The 24485-nt window shown below is 36.4% G+C and overlaps 1 protein-coding gene across 1 annotated transcript in view; it reads right to left on the reverse strand.

The window, feature by feature from the left end:
• Positions 1-23276, reverse strand: part of LAMA2 (laminin subunit alpha 2) — a 610104-nt gene extending 586828 nt beyond the window's left edge. The window contains exon 1 of the mRNA XM_082634259.1: positions 23041-23276. Within this exon, the coding sequence (XP_082490385.1) occupies positions 23041-23158 (118 nt within the window). The 5' untranslated portion in view covers positions 23159-23276. The remainder of the gene's footprint in view (positions 1-23040) is intronic.
• Between the last annotated feature and the right edge of the window lie 1209 nt (positions 23277-24485).

Consider the following 24485-nt stretch of genomic DNA (forward strand, 5'->3'; position numbering starts at 1 on the left):
TATGCCCAGTAGTGGGATTGCTGGGTCATATGATAGTTCTATTTTTAGTTTTTTAATGAACATCTATACCATTCTCCATAGTGGCTGTATCAATTTACATTCCCACCAACAGTGCAAGTGTTTCCTTTTCTCTGCACTCTCTCCAGCATTTATTGTTTGTAGATTTTTTGATGATGGCCATTCTGATTGGTGTGAGGTGATACCTCATTGTAGTTTTGATTTGCATTTCTCTAATAATTAGTGATGTTGAACATCTTTTCATGTGCTTCTTGGACATCTATATGTCTTCTCTGGAGAAATGTCTATTTAGGTCTTCTGCCCATTTCTGGAATGGGTGTTTGTTTTCTTGATATTGAGCTACATGAGCTGTTTGTACATTTTGGAGATTAACGCCTTGTCAGTTGCTTCATTAGCAAATATTTTCTCCCATTCTGAGGGTTGTCTTTTCATCTTGTTTATGGTTTCCTTTGCTATGCAAAAGCTTTTAAGTTTCATCAGGTCCCATATGTTTATTTTTGTTTTTATCTTCTTTACTCTAGGAGGTGGGTTAAAAAAGATCTTGCTGTGATTTATGTCCAAGAGTGTTTTTCCTATGTTTTCCTCTAAGAGTTTTATAGTGTCTGATCTTACATTTAGGTCTTTAATCCATTTTGAGTTTATTTTTGTGTATGGTGTTAGGGAGTGTTCTAATTTCATTCTTTTACATGTAGCTGTCCAGTTTTCCCAGCACCACTTATTGAAGAGACTGTCTTTTCTCCCTTGTATATGCATGACTCCTTTGTCATAGATTAGGTGACCATATGTGCATGGGTTTATCTCTGGGCTTTCTATCCTGTACCACTGATCTATATTTCTGTTTTTGTGCCAGTACCATACTGTCTTGATTACTGTAGCTTTGTAGTATAGTCTGAAGTCAGGGAGCCTGATTCCTCCGGCTCTGTTTTTCTTTCTCAAGATTGCTTTGGCAATTCAGGGTCTTTTGTTTATCCATACAAATTGTAAAATTTTTTGTTCTGATTACGTAATCTGATAGGGATTGCATGGAATGTGTAGATTGCTTTGGGTAGTACAGTCATTTTCACCACATTGATTCTTCTAATCCAAGAACATGGTATATCTCTCCATCTGTTTGTATCATCTTTGTTTTCTTTCATCAGTGTTTTATAGTTGTCTGAGCACAGGTCTTTTGCCTCCTTAGGCAGGTTTATTCCTAGGTATTTTATTCTTTTTGTTGTGATGGTAAATGGGATTGTTTCCTTAATTTCTCTTTCTGATCTTTAGTTGTTACTGTATATGAATGCAAGAGATTTCTGTGCATTAATTTTGTATCCTGCAACTTTACCAGATTCATTGGATTAGCTCTAGTAGTATTCTGGTGGCATTGTTAGGATATTCTATGTAGAGTATATTGTCATCTTCAAACAGTGACAATTTTACTTCTTCTTTTCCAGTTTGGATTCCATTTATTTCTTTTTCTTCTCTGATTACCATGGCTAGGACTTCCAAAACTATGTTGAATAAGAGTGGTGAAAGTGGACATCCTTGCCTTCTTCCTGATCTTAGAGGAAATGCTTTCAGTTTTTCACCATTGAGAATGAGGTTTACTGTGTGTTTGTTGTATATGGCCTTTATTATGTTGAGGTAGGTTCCCTCTATGCACATTTTGTGGAGTTTTTATCATAAATGGGTGTTGAATTTTGTCGAAAGCTTTTTCTGCATCTATTGAGATGCTCACATGTTTTTTATTCTTTAATTGGTTAATATGGTATATCACACTGATTGACTTGTGTATACTGAAGAATCCTTCCATCTTTGGTATAAATCCCACTTGATCATTGTGTATGATCCTTTTTTTTTGCGGTACGTGGGTCTCTCACTGTTGTGGCCTCTCCCGTTGCGGAGCACAGGCTCCGGACATGCAGGCTCAGTGGCCATGGCTCACGGGCCCAGCCACTCCGCGGCATGTGGGATCTTCCCGAACCAGAGCACGAACCTGTGTCCCCTGCATCGGCAGGCGGACTCTCAACCACTGCGCCACCAGGGAAGCCGTGTTTGATCCTTTTAATGTGTTGTTGGATTCTGTTTGCTAGAATTTTGTTGAGGATTTTTGTTTCTATGTTCATCAGTGACATGGTCTGTAATTTTTTCTTGTGTGTGATATCTTTGCCTGATTTTGGTATCAGGGTGATGGTGGCCACGTAGAACAAGTTTGGAAGTATTTCTCCCTCTGCAATTTCTTGGAAGAGTTTGAGAAGGAAAGGTATTAGTTCTGCTCTATATGTTTGATAGAATTCACCTGTGAAGCCATCTGGTCCTGGACTTTTATTTGCTGGAAGATTTTTAATTACAGTTTCAATTTTATTACTTGTTATTGGTCTGTTTATATTTTCTAATTCTTCCTGGTTCAGTCTTGGAAAGTTGTACCTTTCCAAGAATTTGTCCATTTCTTCTGTTGTACATTTTATTGGCATATGGTTGCTTGTAGTAGTCCCTTATGATCTTTTGTATTTCTGTGGTGTCAGCTGTAATCTCTCCTTTTTCATTTCTAAATTTATTGATTTGAATCCTCTCCTTTTTTTTCTTGATGAGTCTACCTAAAGATTTATCAATTTTGTTTATCTTCTTAAAGAACCAACATTGATCTTTGCTATTATTTCCTTCATTTCTATTTCATTTATTTCTGCTCTGATCTTTATGATATTTTCCTTCAACTAACTTTGAGGGTTTTTTTGTTCTTTCTCTAGTTGCTTTAGGTGTAAGGTTAAATTCTTTCTTTGAGATTTTTCTGGTTTTCTGAGGTGAAACTGAATTGTTATAAACTTACCTGTTAGAACTACTTTCGCTGCATCCCATAGGTTTTGGGTTGTCATGTTTTTGTTGGCATTTGTTTCTAGGTATTTTTTATTTCCTCTTTGATTTCTTCAATGATCTCTTGGTTATTTAGTAGCATATTGTTTAGCCTCCATATGTTTTTGTTTCTTAGTTTTTTTTCCTGTAATTGATTTCTAACCTCATAGCATTGTGTTTGGAAAAGATGCTTGATACGATTTCAATTATTTTAAATTTTCTGACACTTGATTTGTGACCCAAGATATGATCTGTCCTGGAGAATGTTCCATGTGCACTTGAGAAGAAAATGTATTCTGCCAATTTCAGGTGGAATGTCCTATAAATATCAATTAAATCTGCCTGGTCTATTGTGTCATTTAAAGCTGATGTTTCCTTATTTATTTTTTGTCTGGATGATCTGTCCACTGGTGTAAGTGGGGTGCTAAAGTCCCCCACTATTATTGTGTTACTGTTGATTTCCCCTTTTATGGCTGTTAGCATTTGCCTTATGTATTGAGGTGCTCCTATGTTGGGTGCAAATATATTTGTGATTGTTATCTTCTTCTTGGATTGATCCCATCCTTCCTTATCTCCTGTAACAGTCTTTATTTTAAAGTCTATTTTATTTGATATGAGTATTGCTTCTCCAGCTTTCTTTCGATTTCCATTTGCATGGAATATCTTTTTCCATCCCCTCACTTTCAGTCCATATGTGTCCCTAGGTCTGAAGTGGGTCTCTTGTAGACAACATATATGGGTCTTGTTTTTGGATCCATTCAGCCAGTCTGTGTCTTTTGGTTAGAGCATTTAATCCATTTACATTCAAGGTTATTATTGATATGTTTTTCCTATTACCAATTTCTTAATTGTTTTGGGTTTGTTTTTGTGGGTCTCTTTCTTCTTTTGTGTTTCCCTCCTAGAGAAGCTCCCTTAGCATTTGCTATAAAGCTGGTTTTGTGGTGCTGAATTCTCTTAGCTTTTGTGTATCTGTAAAGCTTTTGATTTCTCTGTCAAATCTGAATGAGATCCTTGCCGTGTAGAGTAACTTGGTTGTAGGTTTTTCCCTTTCATCACTTTAAATATATCCTGCCACTGCCCTCTAGCCTGCAGAGTTTCTGCTGAAAAATCAGATGATAACCTTATGAGGATTCCCTTGTATGTTATTTGTTGCTTTCCCCTTGCTGCTTTTTGAATTTAATTTTTGTTAGTTTGATTAATATGTGTCTTGGTGTGTTTCTCTTAGGTTTTATCCTGTGTGGGACTCTCTGTGCTTCCTGGACTTGGGTGGCTATTTCCTTTCCCATGTTAGGGAGGTTTTGAACTATAATCTCTTCAAATTTTTTCTCAGACCCTTTCTCTTTCTCTTCTTCTGGGACACTTATAATTCATATGTTGGTACATTTAATGTTGTCCCACAGGTCTCTGAGACTGTCCTCATTTCTTTTCATTCTTTTTTCTTTATTCTGCTCCTCAGCAATTATTTCCACCATTCTATCTTCAGCTCACTTATTCATTCTCCTGCTTCAGTTATTCTGCTATTGATTCCTTCTAGTATATTTTTTATTTCAGTTATTGTGTTGTCTATCACTGTTTGTTTGTTCTTTAGCTCTTCTAGGTCCTTGTTAAACATTTCTTGTATTTTCTCGATCCATGCCTCCATTCTATTTCTGAGATTTGGGGTCATCTTTACTATCATTACTCTGAATTCTTTTTCAGGTAGGTTCCCTATTTCCTCTTCATTTATTTGGTCTTGTAAGTTTCTACCTTGCTCCTTCATCTGTAATATATTTTTTTGTCATCTTTTTTTTTTTTTTTTTTTGATGAGTGGGGCTGTTTTCCTGTCTTACTGGTTGTTTGGCCTGAGGCATCCAGTACTGGAGTTTGCAGGCAGTTGGGTAGAGCTGGCTCTTGGTGCCAAGATAAGGAACTCCGGGAGACCTCACACCAATTAATATTACCTAGGGTCTGAACCCCTCCTCTCCCCAAGCTGCCCCTCAGGGGTGCCAGTCCCATCCCAACTCCACTTTTCTTCCCCTCCTTCTTCACCCCCACATCTTACCTGGTCATTCAGGGATTCCTCCCGTCCCTTTAGGTGTCCGAGGCCACCTACCAGTGCCCTGTAGTTGCCTAATTGTGAGAAGATGTGAACTCTGTGTCTTCCTACTCTGCCATTTTACTCTTCCACCCCACTAAGAATTTTAAAACATTTAAAATAATTTCATTAAATCCCTTTCCACATACATACTGCCTGTATTAATTTCATTGCATACATACATTTACGTTTTTCTCTACTTATATAATTCTGCAGGAAAAAAATTTTGTCTTTCCCATCTTTGTATGTACAGTATAGAAAACTTTTTTTACTCATAGTACATGTTCAACACACTTTTGTTTAATGAATAAATTGGAATTTTTTTCTTTTCCCATTAGTATTATTATTATTGCTTTACCCATGATCAGAGTACATGTAAAACAGTTAAATAAGATGACCAATAACCTACTTTAAAAGTTGAACAAAGCATATTTATTCTGCTTTGTATACCTATGTAGAATTTTAAGAAATCTTCAATTTACAAGAAAGCCTCTTGAAGAATAAAATCTTTCTTTTTTTTTAATTTTCTAAAAAAAAGAGAGAAACAGAAAGAAAGGACTAGAGAGAAAAATGGTCAATTGTCATATCATTCTTTATACCAAAATTTAGCTTATTAAACATTTATGGTGCTTGAAGTAAGTAAACATCACTAGATTAAGGTCATGTCTTTGTCTTGGAAAAGTAAAGCAGTACAATCACTTTGAAAAACAATTTTCCTATTTCTTATAAAGTTAAATGTATATTTACCATGCAACCCAGGAATTCTACTCCTAGATAAATATGAGAAGTGAAAACATGTCCATAGAAAGTCTTGTGCATGACTCATATACAGCAAATTTATTCACAACAGCTAAAAACTGAAAACTATCTAAAAATCATCAACAGGTGTTAAATTTAAAATTGACATATATTCATACATTGTTAATTCCTAGCAATTAAAAGGAACAAAATATTGATGAACACAAAAATATGGATGACTTTTACAGAAAAGTTGTTAAAAAAATAGAGGTTGTGGGCTTCCCCAGTGGCGCAGTGTTTAAGAATCCACCTGCCATTGCAGGGGACATGGGTTCAAGCCCTGGTCTGGGAAGATCCCACATGCCACGGAGCAACTAAACCCGTGTGCCACAACTACTGAGCCTGTGTCCCTAGAGCCCGTGCTCCACAAACAAGAGAAGCCACTGCAGTGAGAAGCCCGTGCACCTCAATGAAGAGTAGCCCTCACTCACCTCAAATAGAGAAAGCCAACTCACAGCAGTGAAGACCCAATGCAGCCAAATAAATTAATTTAATTTAATTTAAAATAACAGAGGTTGTGCCTTTATGTCATACTGTAAATATTTTACAGTCATATGAGCCTCATCTTCTCAGCCTGATTCTCTAGAATGGTAACCATAAAACTAGTCCTCAGGGATCTCAGAAATAGTAGAGACAAAGTGAATAAAACGCCTGACACATAATTGCTAGTATCCCTTCGGTAGAACAGGAAAATAGTGAAAGCTTGTGAAAGTTAAATGGAAATAGGTTTAAACTCAACATACATATTTCCCAAAGAAACCTCATTACACACATCTACATAAATGTGTTTAAAATAGATAATTATCAAAATACATATCAGAAAACAACAATGTTTTAACTGCAAGATGTCATTTAGGCTAGGGTTCTAAATAATGGTTACCATGAAGGTTAATTTTGGAAATAGTGTTGCTTTATCTGGCTTAATAGTTGTACTACAGGAAACCATGGCCAGAATACAATGCACAGTATAGAAAGATATTGGAAGTTATATGGTTTCTAGAACTTTATAGCACCATTTAGTTGAGTACTTGTCAACCAGTTTCCAATTAAAATTATAAAATAGTTTATTATTTCATTTAGCTCATTAATTCCTTCATCAATTAAAATTTGCAAATAAGCAAAACATACACATCTCGGGAAAGAGATATTATTCTGTTAACTCCCACACATACACAAGAAGGCTAATCTTAAACAGCTGTCTTTTTCTTTAACTAAATTAACAATGCTTATTAGACTCTGGCTTCCAGATGCAGAACAACATTTCACGTTAATATGCCTAGTTTCTGACCTAGAAATAATGCTAAGGAACTCAGCTGGAAATCTGGCCTCCAGATACTCTTATCTTGGGAGGTAGAGACAAAGGAACACGATTCTCTGAATTACTTTATTGTGGAGTTTTAAATGCTCATTCAAACATCATCAAGGGCATCTCTATTTCAAATATGTTACCTAAGTTTCAAACACGATGCCCCCAAACCAAGCTGGAAACCTAAGACTGTGGGTGGCATAATGATGAAATATAAAGCTGTCTTTTGAGGTGGTTACTAACTGTCCCCACAGAAAGAACAGATAGAAAGAAGAGGAGGTGTGGTAAGGTTTAAGCACGGACATAGCAGGTCATTTTGACCTGGATGAATTTCAAATGTTCCTCCCATCAAACTAGACTGAGAAGTATCCTCAGCCTTGGTAATCCCTGGGTCTCAGACCCTTGAGGAAATGGTTCTAGAATTAACGGCTTTAAGATTATTCTAGGGCAATTTCCCCTTTGTATCTGGCACTCTAAGTGCCCCTCTGAGCCAAAAAAAGGGACTACCTGCAGCTGGATGCCTATGTCTGAGATTTTCTAGGGTGAAAGATGAGGAGGTCTCAACACGATCCCTCTTAAAACCAAAGTCCATTGTCTTAGTCACCTCCTTCAGCCCAGCCCCCTCCTTCTCCGGCCTCCACAGCAATCACTCTGCCATCTAATCCCAGAAACATGTATCCAGACAAAAGATCCTATTCTCACCAAGCTTTTTCCCCTGAGCTTGAGACAAAAGAAATATTCTAATTTTACTCTTTAAAACAGAAAGGCATTCTCAGCACTACATAAAATACTTAATTTTCTACAAGAGTTTTCATAATAAAGTATAGAATAAAAGAAAGTTACAAGAGAAAGCTACAATTACAGCTTAAGTTCCACAAAGGTTTTATAAAGACCTACTGTTAGAGAAAACTCATGCAAATATATTTATAATCCATAAGTTTTATCTCATTTTTATACAATAGTTGCAACTACACGAAGAAATATTTTTGAATGATTTCAGAAAGGGAAAAAAAAAAGAGACCATTAAATCAAGCAATGGAGTTTAACAGAATTCCTCTATACAACAACTATGTAAATCAACAGTAGTTTCTTTGAAACAGAACTGAAAGCACACATAATGCAGTTTAATGCAGAGTGTACAAAGACACTAAGATCTGTAATTCTACTAAATGTCAACGATACTGTAACCCACTTATTGTGGAGTCAGATATAATGAAATTCCATTTATAGTGAAGTAGAATGGAAGTTTAAAATTACATCAATGGAATGTAACGCATAAAATATAATTCCAGTAATGGTGAATGTCTTATTAGAAAGAAATCTTAGTGAAATTATGATTTCACTATAAGTCTCCAATATCTCTCAAAGGTGTTATTCAAAATAACGTTAGATTTTAACATCAATATTTTACTCAGTGAATTACAATAAATTCAGCTCATAATTCCCCAGTATATGAAACCATATACAAGTCTACCAAGAAAGACAGAAAATACATGTGTATTAATATAAAACAATACAGTATACATATTCTAAGTTGTGTCTGGTCATATTTATGAACAGAATGTAAAAAATGAATTAGCACTTCAATTAAGTTATGGAAGGAATAAGAATTATCTTAAACACACAGATAAAATGAATGGATGTTTCTCTCTGGAGAACATGAGAAACCACCATTTTTGACTGAATTTAAAAACCTGTTATAGAGTATCTATAGAGTCAGTTTTCAAAAATCTTAACCCTACCCTTCCTAAATATTGTTATAATGCTGCAATTTTCATATTAGCTTTCTCCTTTTAAAAATTGCTACTTTCCATACTAGAAAGAAGAATTTATATAGAACTGAAATGCACGTCTGGGATTTAGAAAATCTGGGATTCTGTATCTCCATTCTTATTTTTATCAGGCTAAGTCGTTCATTTTAAGTATTGACCCCAATGTTACTCCAACTGTAGGAGTTCGCTGCTATATACAACAATACTCAAAAGCTTTGTGTGGAGGCACAGAAATGGTGGTGAAACAATAAAACATCCTAGACGCCAGATGCTACACAAATGTAAAGCATATGATAGCAGCATGGTGGAAAATGAGGCTGTAATTAAGGCTATCAGAAAGGATTTGATTTTATCTCTCCATGGAAATCATTATAACTATGTTATGCAGTTACTTAAATTTAGAAATTTCGTTTATAGGATCTGCTCTATCTTAAAGTTATACTAGCTAATCGCTGTACAGAAAGTTTTAAAGTGTTTAATATTAATTCCCAGTTGTAGCAGAACACCCAACTTGAAAGAAATTCGGTAGTATGCTAATAATTCTATAGTTGACTGCAGAATTTTTTTATTATTTGATTTATATTGTCTTTTCAGTCACTTTACTCTTTCTTCATCTATGAATAATACACACCAAGAGAATAAAAATTAGAGTGGCAAGCCTCTTTTCTAGTCCCTTTAAGTAATCTCAGCTGAAAATATTGCCCAGGCCTGGTGAGTTCACATAGAATTCAATCACTAGCGCTTCAATTGGTATTACATAAAATGAAGAAAACACATCTAATTTCAATAGAAATTCCTACCCCTCCCACAGTCTCAGCTCATAAACACATAAATGAAGCAAGACAACTAAGAAAAACTTCACATACATAATATGATGAATATTTTTACACTATACGTAATGATATGTGGGACTAATGTTACAGAAGTGATCAGACACAGGTGGATTCATACCTGAGGACTTGGAGGAAACAAGCTTTTAACTCCGTTTTAAAAGTGCAAGAGAATGTAGGGTGTTCAAAAGCAGGGTGTGTGAGGAAAAAGAAAGGTCTTGATGGTTCAAAGAGCTTAGTACAGGCAGAGAGGGTGAGAATTACATTTTTGCAAAAATGGGTGAAAACAGATTAATTCGGAAAAAGTAAAAAAAGGAATCCTTTCCAAGCTTGGAAAGTGGAAGAGTTAGGAAGGAAAGTGGTGGGGAGCTTTGAATATTAGTGTCTATGATATATCTAAAATGATAGCTGGTAAACATTTTAATCCTTTGTATTATAATTCATCCAAAAAGACCTCACATATAGAAAAGTTCTGACTAAGCAAAGAAATATGCATTCCTCATCCAAAACTTAAAAATTGCTCAGCTCTCACTGGAATATCCTTATGGGGAAAAAAATATGCATCAAGAGCAAAATAAAGTATTCTAAAATATTTCTAAAATATTTTATTTATCACCTAAGTGGCATTGACAGCAATAACTTGTATCTGTACACACTGTGTTTCAGTATTTTTTGAAATGTATATCTTATAAAAATATTCATTTCAACTATGAAAGCATTAGGAAAAATAATACATGTACAAAAATTTTTAAAGGCAACTCTTTTAGTCTGTCCAAAAAGAGTGGCTTCTTCATTTTAGAAGTTTTATTGTGTGCCTACTATATACCAGACAAGAGACAGAGCAGTAAATAACAAGCCAAAAAGCCCTATTATTATGAAACTTAACATATTAATTTCTAACCATCACATAGCTGAAGATCTTGGAAGAGGAACTAGTTAATTATATGCCCTTCTAGCTTTCTGAAATAGCAATAGCTCTTGAAGTTTGTATAAGATTGGATTGGTCGTTCAACTTATTACATAGCTGAAAATCATAAAACAAGATGGATTAATTATATACATGAACCAATTTTGACCTAACCTATGGAATTACGTTCAGAAGAGCCTGAATGCAGTCATTTGCTAATTCAAAAAAAAAGGGGGGGGGCGGACTTCCCTGGTGGCACAGTGGTTAAGAATCCACTTGCCGGGCTTCCCTGGTGGCGCAGTGGTTGAGAGTCCGCCTGCCGATGAAGGGGACACGGGTTCGTGCCCCGGGCTGGGAAGATCCCACGTGCCGCGGAGTGGCTGGGCCCGTGAGCCATGGCCATTGAGCCTGCGTGTCCGGAGCCTGTGCGCCACAATGGGAGAGGCCACAACAGTGAGAGGCTCACATACCACAAAAAAAAAAAAAAAAAAAAAAAAAAAGAATCCACTTGCCAATGCACGGGACACAGTCCGGGAAGACCCCACATGCCATGGAGCAACTAAGCCCAAGTGCCACAACTACTGAGCCTGTGATCTAGAGCCCGTGAGCTAGAACTACTGAGCCCACATGCCACAACTACTGAAGCCCAGGCGCCCAGAGTCCATGCTCCACAACAAAGAGAAGCCACTGCAATGAGAAGCCCGTGCACCATGATGAAGAGTAGCCCAGGGCTTCCCTGGTGGCACAGTGGTTGAGAGTCCGCCTGCTGATGCAGGGGACACGGGTTCATGCCCTAGTCCAGGAAGATCCCACATGCCGCGGAGCGGCTGGGCCCATGAGCCATGGCCGTTGAGCCTGCACGTCCGGAGCCTGTGCTCCACAATGGGAAAGGCCACAACAGTGAGAGGCCCTCGTAACGTGCAAAAAAAAAAAAAAAAAAAAAGAGTAGCCCCTGCTCGCCGCAGCTAGAGAAAGCCCGTGTGCAGCAACGAAGACCCAAGGCAGCCAAAAATAAATAAATTAATTAATTAATTAATTTTTGAAAAGTAGGGATCTCCTAGAATATGGAAAATGATCTGAGAGGGCAATGTTTTGTCCAAAGGACCTAAAGTTAAAATTTCAGATCCTAGATGGATAGGAACTTTAGGTTAGTGTTGCTTTCTTAGCACATCTTAGGTAGCATATATTAGGAAGCCTGTGGATAAAATCAGTTCTTGAAAGTTGAGTGAAAAATATTTTATACCAGCTTGAGGAAGATAATAAAGAGAAATAAAAAGTATTTTGAAGAATTTTTAAACATATCATTGTCTGTATACAAAGTGCATCTATAGCTACTTGCAAAACCAATAAAGATAGGATATGTATTTTAAATATTTCCTTTCCATACCAATTTACTTTTTCTGTGTTACTGGGAGATACATCACAAAAAAAGAAAAAAAGAAGTAGAAGGAAGATGCACCACGGTTTTCAATACACAAGAACTAAGTGTATTAAGAGCTACTAGGGGGGAAAAAAATCAAAGAAAGGGAGTGAAGAAAAACTTTATAAACCAACAATGCCTTTGACCAGACCTATCATTTATTATAATACAGAGTAGTAGTATTAATAATACTATTTGTATGGAGCATTTTATTTAACTCTTATAACAACCCCATGAGATAGATTTGAACATTATGTTCTCATTTTTTTAGATGGAAATTGAGTTTCAGAATAGTTAAATGACTGAACTGTTGTTTAAGGTCACAGCTTTAGGAAGAGCTGGAAACAAAACCTGTATCCTGGAGTTCCAATTACAAATCCAGTGATTTTTCCAATTTACCACAGTGAAAAATTAAATAGTTGTACATTACATGTTAGGCATGATTGAAACTTTTTGAATAGGAAAAGGGCCTATAGGAAGTGTTTTGTCTGAATTAATTTTCAAAATCTGATATTCCCAAGTTTAAAAAGCAGGTTTCCCTAGAGATCTGTTGGGGTTCCATGATTTCCTGAGGTAGTTTTGGGGGTTTTTTTTAGTAATTTACCATTAGACTTAACACATAGGTAGACACACTAAAAATTCTCCCTATTCAGGTTGATATTAAATAATGTGTTCCAAGACTATTTTTCACCTTAGTGAATAGAGAGAGTCCAAATAAAGAGGGTCTATCTTGAGAGCTTTTCTACAATCCAATTAGACTTTGCATTGAAGACCATCCTGAAATTAATTTCCATTGTGTGTCAAACATGCTGAATTGTCATCTCTACCCAAGCTGATGTTAATGAAGACAAGCTTCACAGGCTGAAAATAATAATTAATCTTTACGAAGCCCTTATTATGTGCCATACATTTTTCTAACACATTACATATATTAAGTCTTTAAAAAGTAGTTTATCAATCCCTAATAAATTCATGTCCAGAATTGAGAAATTCCTTTAAAAAGTTTATTATATCATATTTGAAATATAAAAAGCCACAAAGTACTGCTAAAATTTCCATTCTGTTGCCTGTTTAAATCACTTCTTACATTCAGCTACTAACATAACTATTAGCTAATTATAGGACCTTGTGTTTCTTCCTATCTCTATTACTGACTTGTTGTGTGACCTTGATAGAATTCTTCAGTCACCCTGCAGTGACATAAATAGTTTACCATCTATAACCTCTTAGGGTCTACTCAACGAAGCTTTTAGAATATTTTGCTCTTCTTAAGCTAAAGGGGTGTCATCTGCACTGCAAATATCATTTTGAGCTTTGTGATCAAATAAGAAGAAGAAACTAGCTAATATTTACTGATTAACTGCCAAGTATTTTCACAAATATTATCTAGCTTAATTCTATTTTACTAATAGGAAATTTAAACTCTGTTGACTCAGGTTTTTGGTCTCAGTAAGAAAATACTTTCCATCTCCCAAGTTTATACTTCTGCTATTCAAAGTTATCTTCAAAGCAGAGGAATGTATATGGAAATTGAAGACATAAAGAAATATATGTTATAAAGAACAGACTTGTGGTTGCCAAGGGGGAGAGGGGTGGGGGAGAGATGGAGTGGGAGTTAGAAGATGCAAACTAGTATACATAGAATGGATGAATAACAAGGTTCTATTGTGTAGCACCGGGAGCTATATTCAATAGCTGGTGATAAACCATAATGGAAAAGAATATAAAAAGAATGGGGCTTCCCTGGTGGCACAGTGGTTGAGAATCTGCCTGCCGATGCAGGGAACACGGGTTTGAGCCCTGGTCTGGGAGGATCCCACATGTCGCAGAGCAACTAGGTCCGTGAGCCACAACTACTGAGCCTGCGCGTCTGGAGCCTGTGCTCCGCAACAAGAGAGGCCGCGATAGTGAGAGGCCCACGCACCGCGATGAAGAGCGGCCCCCGCTCGCCGCAACTAGAGAAAGCCCTCGCACAGAAACGAAGACCCAACACAGCAAAAATAAATAAAATAAATTAATAAACTCCTATCCACAACATCGTCTTAAAAGAAAAAAGAATATAAAAAGAATGCATATATGCATAACTGAAGCACTTTGCTGTACAGCAGAAATTAACACAACATTGTAAATCAACTATACTAAAAAAAGAAGCATATGTTAATAAGAGTATTTTTGTAAGCTAAGCTATGAAGTTCAGAATAGCGAAATACTACAACACAAATTCCAATTAAAATTGAATTCATACATTTGTGTTTTCAAGTATATGAGCAAATACCTTCATTAACAACCTCAGCTGAGTTTGGTATACCACAGTATTGGAGAAAAAAAGTGCTGCTTTAAGCCAGAAGACACCATGACAATTTTTAGACTTAATTCATTTTTCTTGAGGCATTTTGAAAATTCACATTGATTGAGTCCCTACTAGATGCTCTATGTTTTATATACTCCTCACAACAAACCAATGAGATGAAGCAGCTACCTGAAATGACAATTGCATGACTTGTGTTCTCCTTCATACTTTCAGCCTTATTCAGTAATTGAAAAAGGCATAGCAGGCAATAAGCCAGAAAACTGGGGTAGCTATACAGGCTTGTGGAAAAATATATCGGATGTGGCAAGCTCGACTAACCTTATTTCCTCTTTAGAATAGGACCTTATATGTTACAAGCAACTTAAAAAGAATTACCCTTAGAGTTTTAACAGTACAGCTACCAGACTGAAAAATATAATGATCCAATTTACAGTTTATTCTGTGGTCCACAATCATTTATCAAGGCAACTAGACTTTTCTGCAAATTCAGAATTTGGGAAATTTTTAGATTCCCTTATTCTATACTTTTGTTTATAAAACTGAAAATCTAATGATTTAAAAAAACAAATCACATTGGAATATACTAAATATATTAAGTACTGTGAGAGTGTTAAACTATAAATGGTACATACATGCACATCCTCTCAAAATCTAGGAGGTTTGCAAAATTTTCTCTCTTAACTGAGAGGTTCAACTTCAAATAGAACTCTTTAAATCTTTTTATGAAGATGCCAGTGTTCTATACTTTTTCAGAAGGAATTCTGAGATTCACTCTGCTCTGATTCTTAGGTGTATCTATTTGATTCTTGCTCTTTTCATTCACAGACATACACAGTGACTATATTTTAAAGAATCTTTTGTATAATAAATATCATTATGTTTCTAGCCTGCTGAAGTAATTTCTGTAAGGTAACTCCAGAAAAGCCAATAATCAATTAATACTTTCTCACAGTCTAGTGCCCAATAATCCAAATCCTAAGAATTTAAAGACTAAAATTTGATGAATATTTTTAAATTTATGCATAGTTTTGAGTAATGTGTGTGTGTATTTCTGCATAGTTTTAAGTAGTGTGTATGTGTGTTTAAATGAAAATGAGTTTTGAAGATTACCCATTTTATTTTTCTTATTCTTACATAATACCTAGTGAATCTCCAGTTTCAGATTAGACTACTAACGTAACTTAGAAATGAAAATACAATTTTTTAGGTATTTTATAAAAGATAAGAAAGGATCTAAAACTCCAAAAGAGCTGACAACTTAGGATCCATAAAATCAGGAACAGGAACATATTCTAATTTCTAATTCTAAAGCTAACATTGGAACTTGTGTTTGTCCTTGACAAATTTCTCCTTCTTTAAAATGAGGATAATTATATTAACCTACTAAAAATTTTTGCTATGTAAATGAATGTGTTAACATTCACAATGCACTAGATACTATTCAACCAATCTAAAGCATCTGGCATTCAAGATGCAGTTAAACAAAGAGCCTCGGGAAATGGCACAGCCCAGTGGTCAGTTGAGAGGACCGTACAAGGAGAGACATAGTTAACATTGCACAAGGTGCCTTTCCCAAGTGCCAGGCACGAAATAGTTGCTCAGGTGTTCATCATTCAGAATTTGCACAGATGAACTTGCTATTTGTATTAGATTAGTCCTGTTACAGAAAGCGAGTGTTATGAGTAATAAACCACTAATAGACTACCCTCTATGATCTTTTTCTAAATGTCATGTGCCAAATAGGATAAAGCTCCCATATTAAAATTCACATTCAAGATGACTGGAAAAACACTATTTTTTATTCATATTATACATCTTTGGCAGGCAACCCCCTAGCTTTAACTCACCATGTAAGTTTAGATTATGTCTCAAAACTATCTTTAGATAGTAATTATCAGTGGCTTTTAATAAGAAGAAAGATTTAAGCAAAGTTTTGCCTTTCATATTTTCTAAAAAGTTACATTTGTTAGAATCATCTCTTTGAAAACCATATTGTATTCACAATCAGGGTACTATAGGAGAAAAGAAGGAAGGGAGAGAAGAAAGGAATGAAGGAGGAAAGGACAGGGAGAAGGAGAGAGATTAGAGAGAGAGAAAGAGAGGAAGGAGGGAGGAGGGAAGGAAGGGAGGGAGAGAAGCTATACAATTTTCTTCACTTAAGTTTGTTCTAAATGACAGAACTTAGTCAGGCCAAAATTCTGTTACTTTATTCCAAAGGTTACTACAAGACTTACAGAGACCCTTAAAGAAGTTATAAAAATTGAAACAGAGCGTAGAATAAGTTTCTGATTGTAAAAATAGGTAACATTTCAAAGTCCATTTCATAAAAGTCATCAGATCAATACATCATTGTGTCATTTTTAACAATAGTATCTAAACTTTAGCTCTGATACTGAAATGGATAATAAAAAAGAGAACTCCAAGATACACATATATCCACGTAGGATTGTGGATAATTTTTGTTTTAACGTGCACATTAGTTAAAAATACCCTAAGAAACCTATGAAATCTTTCTAAGAACACTAGGACAAAATAAAAGGATATGTAGAAATTCCTTGCACTTGAGTAGTTTTGAGGTATTGATATTCTTTTAATCATGGAATGGAAGTGAGATGCCAACAGCAAAAAAAAAAAAAAAAAAAACAGAAAAAAGAAAAAGAAATTTTACAAAGACACATCTGAGCTTCCCAATGGTAAGATTGTTGAGGTGGAATACTCTGAAATGGAGTCACTTAAATATGCTCTATGAATAAAAGGTTTGGGGCAGGAGATGAATTTAAAATAATCCTACATTTGTACTACTGGTCTAGTCCAACGGATAAGAGTCTGCTTGAGATGAAAAATATTAATTATTATTTCATTCATTCATTTAATTCTACTCAAAACTCTTCAATACCACCCATCTGACTTAGATTAAAAGGCAAAATCTTTACAATGATCTAGCCTCCTGTTACTTCTCTGTCCCTTCTAATTGTGCCTTTAGACCTTTATAAGCCTGTTCCCTGTACCCAGAGTACCCTTCAAGCTGATATCTGTATGAATCACTCCCACATCAGTTTCAAGTGTTTGCTCAAGTGTGTCCTTCTCAATGAGGTCAACCTTTATCACTATTTAAAAATAGCAACCATCCTTCACTCCTAGAACTCCTGACTCCTCTTACCCTGCTGTATTTGTCCAGAATCCATCACCCTCTACATTCTACACAATATAGGTATTCATTTTATTACTTATTCATTATATATTCATATTTCTGTCTCCTCAACTAGAATATAAACTCCATAAGAGCAGGGATACATGTGTGGGGTTTTTTGTTTTGTCTTTGGCTCTCTTTTACTCACTGAACATATTCATTCATTAATCAATGAAAGAATATACATAGGCCCAGCCCCACCAATTTCCTGCTCAAATTCTGACCTTTGAACTCAGTCTTACCAATGGGTACAGCCCAGAATCTGTCTTCTTTCTGTCTGCCTGGTATACACTAAGCCTGGCATGAGCCTTGAGAACCATGTGCCAATTGATGCCATCTTTCTCTAACCTCTACCTTGTTTTCTCATTCACTGCAACTAGGCTTCTGCCTTAGTTCCCGCTTAGCTACCCATTTCAAAGTTGTGACTCTACACAAATCCTAAACCCCAATCTTCTATATTAGAAACTAAACAATTTTGCCATTGACATTTTCTTCCTGATCTTTTCCACTGGGTCTCCAGGTGCTAAATAAGGACCTACTGCAAACTAGACAGATGACCTGGAGTCACCTTTTTTTTTTTTTTAATTATCCTCTTGGAAACTCTTCCAGACATGTTCCACCCACATGACAGAATCCTACTGGATAGCTAATGCTGACCGGACTCAAGTGTGCATTTGATACATCCTTTGGACTCTACAACTTAGACAGCTAGCCGCCCCACAAGTCTTGTTATGCATAAGCTATGTGGAAGTTAGTTTTCCCTATTCTGGACCCCAATAGACCTCTATTCCTCCTCTTCCATTGTTGCCCACAATTGTAGTTCAATAATTCTAAAACAGATTATGAAAGAAGATATGAGACCTCATATAAAGTTTAAGTGAATTTCTTTTTATATTTCACTGCTAAATATATTTGGATTAAAAGAAAGAACAATGATTCAGTCTCAGAGGTCCACATTGAAAAGTCTAGCACATTAGTCACTGTCAATGAATAAGCAGTATTTATTAAATGTATGAATAGAAAAATAGTGGCAGTGATCTGCTTTAGATAAATTGGAATGGAGAAAATACTAGGATGTGAAATCTACCAAAAAGTAAACTTTTTTGAGTAGTAGCTATTACAATATAATTGTAAGGTGTCAAAATTCCAAATACTACTTCAGAAATTCTTATTTAAATAAATCCGTCCCATAAAAAAACAAATTCATGTTTTTCTTACAGCAGTCATATCTGGGTAGAACTCTTGGGATATCTATTTGAGCTGTTAAATAATTATATCTGAAGAAGGTGAAGAGTGTAGTTATTACAGTGAGGTGACAGTTATCCCATCTCTCAGGAGCTACAGTAACTGAAGTATACTAAGAAAGAATTGGCAGAGCAGGCACAGTTCTTTCATAATCCCTAGCAACTCTTGATACAGATTCAGTTCATCACTCTGCAAGAAATCTTAGAAGAAAAATATTTTAGGAATAAGATATATCAGCAATTTGCACACATGATATATCAGATTTTTGAAATATAATATCTAATATATGTCATTTAAAAAAATTCTAACCCATCCATAATATAATAGTCGATGTTGAATATGTTCTTATTCTTAGCCATACATTTATCTATTATTAATCATTTTTACCAAACTAGTAGGGCAGTATGTAGTGAACAAGCCAACAAGTTACATGTGTAGCAAAAGAAAATATCAAAAAAAAAAATCAATTCCAGCTTTACTGCCACAATAAATCCCCTGAAAAGTTCTCTGGTAATTTATAAAGTGTTCTCACATTTTACAGCATGGGATGTTTTAGAACTGTGCAATTTATGGTGATGTGGAAGTTCCATATTAAATTTTTAAGTATTCTTGCCAAACATGAGTGAGGATCGTCTCAAACATGTTTTTATTTTAAATCCCAGAAGACATTTAAAAACACATTTATATTCATTTAATACTTTCTTGACTTTTTTTAAGAATTCAGAAGTTCAAATACAAGTATGCATTCTGAAAACAATAGAATGTAATACTAGAATCTTGGACTTGAAAAAGGACTTGGAGACTTGATGAGTCTTAACTTCCTCTCTGTAGAGGCATTCAGTCCCAAATCATCTCTGACAAGCTGCACATCTGATCACTGCATGGACATTTCCAGAAGCTGGGTGCTCCAGCACAACCCAGTTATTTCTGAAGAGCTCAGAATAGGGAAGGGAGAGGAGAGGGAAGAGGTTTCCTCCCATTTTATTTAACTCAAACATTCCTCTTTGTCACACTCTTCTATGGATCCAAGTTCAGGCTTTAGAAAGAATATTTTAGTCTCTCTTCCAAATAACAACCTTTCTAAACATTCAAAGATATATCTTATGATTTCCTAAGTCTTTCTTTCTCCAAATTAACAGTCTTTACTTGGAATAATTCTCCTCTGAAAATCTTTTCAGACTTCTAACCATTCTACTCTCCCTTCTCTGAATTTACATCCATTTGTCAATGAAGCACCCAAATGTATATTAAACAAACAAACCTATCCGCTTCTGAGTTTTTTATAAAAGTGAGTTAATTTTTCTGTCACTATATCATACTATATGTTCATACTGAACTTGCTGCAATTCAGACTACCTTTCTCATCCTGTCTTTGTACTCATTCCTGTACATATAAAGGAGAAAACAAATTTCCAGAAGACAAAATGAAATTAACATCTGGATACAAATAATAAAACCAACTCCATGTAGGTTCTATTCATGGACCAGGCTATAGAGACATTTATAGATTCCTGAATCTGATATTCACCAGCTTAGCTACCTGAATCAATTTTGGACCACCTGCAGTTGTCATATGTTTGGATTTTATTTTCCATCAAGCCATTACCAAAACAAATGAACATAAGGAAACCTCTGTCACAGCCCTAAAAACTTCTTTCTGAATTGACCGTGATCCACCATGCAATAGTCTTTGGAAACTGTTTTCAATCAGTGGCAATTTACCTACTATTACATTTCCATTTCCACATATTATTTACAGATGTGAGGAAAAGATTTTTTCTGCTGCCTTGCTGAAATACAGAACTACTTTGACTACATCGTTTTCCCATTTTGTCAATCTTCAATTTAGTTAAGGAATTTCCTTGGAATATCTTTCTTGCTGAGTCAATGCTATTCATACCACAATACAGTGTGTTCTAGAAACTACACAAGGTTTCAAATAAAATAATTTTTTAAAAATCTGATTAAGTTTCTAACTTAGTTACAACATCTGAAAAAGTTTGCTTCGTGTCAACATTCTTAGTAAACTGGCACCATACTATAAGGGAAAACAGAACTCATTCTAAACAATTAATTCTTGGTCAGGAAGGTCAGTGCTAGTATAACTGAAAAGAGAAAATTGATGACAGCCGAGAAAACACCTCTTCAATCAAACTCATATTCAATGATCTTCACTGAGAGCTTGCTTTAACAGACCGGCATTGAAAAGGAAACATGGTCTCAAAAATTAAATGGAAAGAAACTTTGGTACTATAAAAAGGGAACTTTAGCATAAAGTTCCTTATAAAGTTCCCTTTAGCATAAAGCAATACTAGAAGTCCTCTTAGTTGTTAAAAATTAAGTTATTATCATTTGCATGAACTTAAGAGACAGCTACTCGAAGCCCCAGGTTCTAAATTTGTCCAACAGTAATAAATAATGGCTGGAGGTGAAATAATCTCATGTATATAAGGCATTTTAAAATTATAAAGCACTATACAAATTTAAGGCAATATGAAATATATTTTATGTAGACTTTTAATATTAACAGGTTTTAACCATTTATCCAGGCTCTAAACATATTGCAAATAATCTATAAAATACACAATAATTGATGTTAGAATGCAGAATATAGCAGTGTATAGTAGACTCTGCGCTATAGTTATTTTGCATAGAATTCCTTATTGAGTATAATGTTCAAGTTATCACTCAACAGAATGGCAGTATAAATTCTCCCTTCTGAATTCACTTCATCTTGTGCCTGGACCATAGAAATCGCAGTTAATTTTACCTCAAATAAACCTGGGGAGGGGGGATGGGAAGGGAGAGAGAATAAGAGAAAAGGGGGATGGGGAGCACACTATGGAAAATTGTCAGGAACCCACTTGATCCCTACTCTGCATGCTTTGAGCTTCTGCCCACTCCAAGTGAACAGAGGATTGGTGATCTTGGTCTCTTCACTCCCAGCTGCCTAACATTATTAAAGTATTATGTATTGTTAAAACATATCACATAATTAAGTTAATATTTAAAAGTAGTATTTTTCAAAACCAGCTGCCAAAGATATTCTCAAACTCACTCTCATAAATTCTGTTAATTAAGCCACATTGACCCCATTTTACTTCTCAAAGAAGGAAAGGCAAAAATAGAAGGAAAAAAGTTTATAGTGAACTTAAGGTCACTTTCATTCTAGGAATTTTAATCAAGAGGTTATTATTATAGCAAGGAGCCTAGAGTGCTTTTTCTACTCCTTTTAAAATAAAATAGTAATGTTAGACATGCTACATTACAAGCAGAAGACCTATCAGAACTGTTAGGCATAGCTTTATTCCAGTTAACTAAAAGAGGGATAAGTATATTTCAAAATTTTGGCAGATTCAGCCTCATCAAAACTGTCAAAAGCACTAATCTCCAGATTTTGTACTCTTAGGGTAAATATTTTGATATTTGAAACCAAACCTTAAATATTTAATTTTAAAAATTTGATACATGTTTTCTAACTTACAGAAAAGATTTCTGAAATTTTGTATTATAAATTATTTTTTAAACGCTGCACATGTGTTTCTTTTAAAGTTCATGATCATAAAGTAACTCTTCAAAGTCTCCCAAGAGTTCCAGAAATGATATGCCTATAAACATTAAGGCGCTCTGAGGAGTATAATTTGAGTTACATTAAGCGCAGCTGTTTCCCGAAGTCCCGTGAAGGGTTTATCTGGTCACTGTGGTCTTAATTAAAATACTAATGACATAGAGGTCTCACCTGTATTTAAGCAAGCGGAGACATTTCACTATAATAAAATAGGATACCTAAAATAAGATATGGGTAAAGAAAAGGTGAGGCTGGAAGCAACACTGCCATGAAGGAAAAAAATCCACATGCTTAACGCCTTTACAAACCCCGTTCAAAGAGTTGGAAACAAAGTCCTTAAAAAAAGATGTATCAGCTGTCCTCGCTTAAGTTCCAAGACGAACCACAGATTGGGAAAGCTCTCTATGTAGGGATGGAATCTAACTGGGAGAAACTTTTTAAAAACATTTAATTGGTTAAAAGTTTGCCTCTTAGAGAGATTTCGGAAATCAATTTGCAGGAGGTATAGTGATAGCAAGTCCGCTTAGAAACGAATGAAAGATGAAAAGCGCTTCGTGTTCTTTTGGGGGAGTTAGGCAGTTCCCCCTACACCGTGAACTCAGGGAGTTGAAAGTGAACTTGCATCAAGCTTAGCCGCTCTTGCCCCAAAGAGCACTCCTCAAGGGCAAAGCAAGAAAGCGGTCCCTCGCCTGCAACTGTGAGAAGAAGGGACCCGTGAGGGGCCGCGGGCCCCGGCAAAGGGTGTTATCTGGAGCCCGTGCCTCGACTGTACCTCTTTGCTGATGCGCCGGTGGCTGCTGCCGCTGCTGCTGCTGCGGACGCTGCGCCTGGCCGTCCCCGAGGCCTCCGCTGAGCAGCAGGACCAGGAGGACCCCGGCGGCTCCAGGCATTGCGGCGGCCCCGAGCAGATCCACTTCTCAGGAGCCGGAGTCGCTGCCGCCCGCTCCCCTGGCCAGAGCTTGTGAGCCGAATGAGCCGCAGCTGCTGGGTAAGGGAAGGAGACAGCCCCCGCCGGCCTCGGGCTCGGCCGGCGCCGGAGCGTGGGGGGAGAAAGAGGACACTCCCCCTCCCTCCCCCTTCCCGGGCCCTCGCCCCACGGACTTCCCGGCCCAGGCCCTTAAAGGGTCCTCCGTGAAAAAGGCCTTTCCTACGGCGGTCCTTCCCTCTGAGAAGGGATTGGCTTCATCTGTTAGCTGAACTTCAAGTTAAAGAAAGTAATTGATATGAGGGCAGTTTGTGATCTTTAAAATCCCTCCACATGGAAGGCACTACTTGTGGGAAATCTGCACAGCTAGGGTCTTTACCGAAGCTGAGTAGATGTACCTCCTGAGAAAGGCCTGGCAAAGCCGTGTGCGAGCACTGTGGAGCCAGGTGATCCACGTTGGTGGTAAGACTATCCAAAGGCCCCGTTGACTGCGAAGTTACCAGGAGGCAGAAGGTGGTCCCCGGGATGCTGCAATCAGGCCAGGAGACTTACTGCTCGGTAGACTGCTGGCAAGGCAGCAAAGGGAGGACAAAATAAAACAAGACCCCTTCATCCACTGCAATGTTTATGACCAGTATAAAGGGAAAAATTAAGGTTTTCCGTTCAGTCAGGAAACATTTATTTAAAGAGGACAAAAGGTCTTTTCATTTGTTTCCCTTCAGACTCAAAATTTCATGTTTCCAGTCCCCATTCCTTCCCTTTAACTCAACAGAATTTCTGCAAGTCTTTCTAACACCCCATGTTCAGATGACAGTTCCTTACTAGTTTTTTGTTTCTTTGTGTGTTTGTTTTTTTATGGTCTGTGGTTCTCATAAGGTTTGGAACAGCTCCTTACTGGGGTTTTATGAGAATGGCAGGATGTCTTTTGGTGTACTCAGTGACTAGGGGTACTACTGGCATCAGTATACAGTGAGGTCAGAGAGCTAGTTGTCCCACAATGGGTGGGACAGGCCCACACCATAAATTGTCCCCCATGCAGGTCTGAAAGGGCCGCTGGACATTCATGTATGTAAAAACCCTTGCATTATATTTGAAGCCCAATTTAAGTCTGTTTTGCACTCAAGCAAAATTTTTCACACAGTTTTTATTTTCCTGGATGCATCTATTATGTAAATTGAGGAAAGAATATGTCTGTGTTTTTTAACCTTATCAAGATTTGTTTAACCATTTCAGAAAATCACATTACTGATAACAGTTCTGCTCATGGTATTGACTACAGGACAATAACAATA

This window comes from Mesoplodon mirus (assembly GCF_964341445.2).
Source record: "Mesoplodon mirus genome assembly, chromosome: 10".
Classification (NCBI taxonomy): Eukaryota; Metazoa; Chordata; class Mammalia; order Artiodactyla; family Ziphiidae; genus Mesoplodon; species Mesoplodon mirus.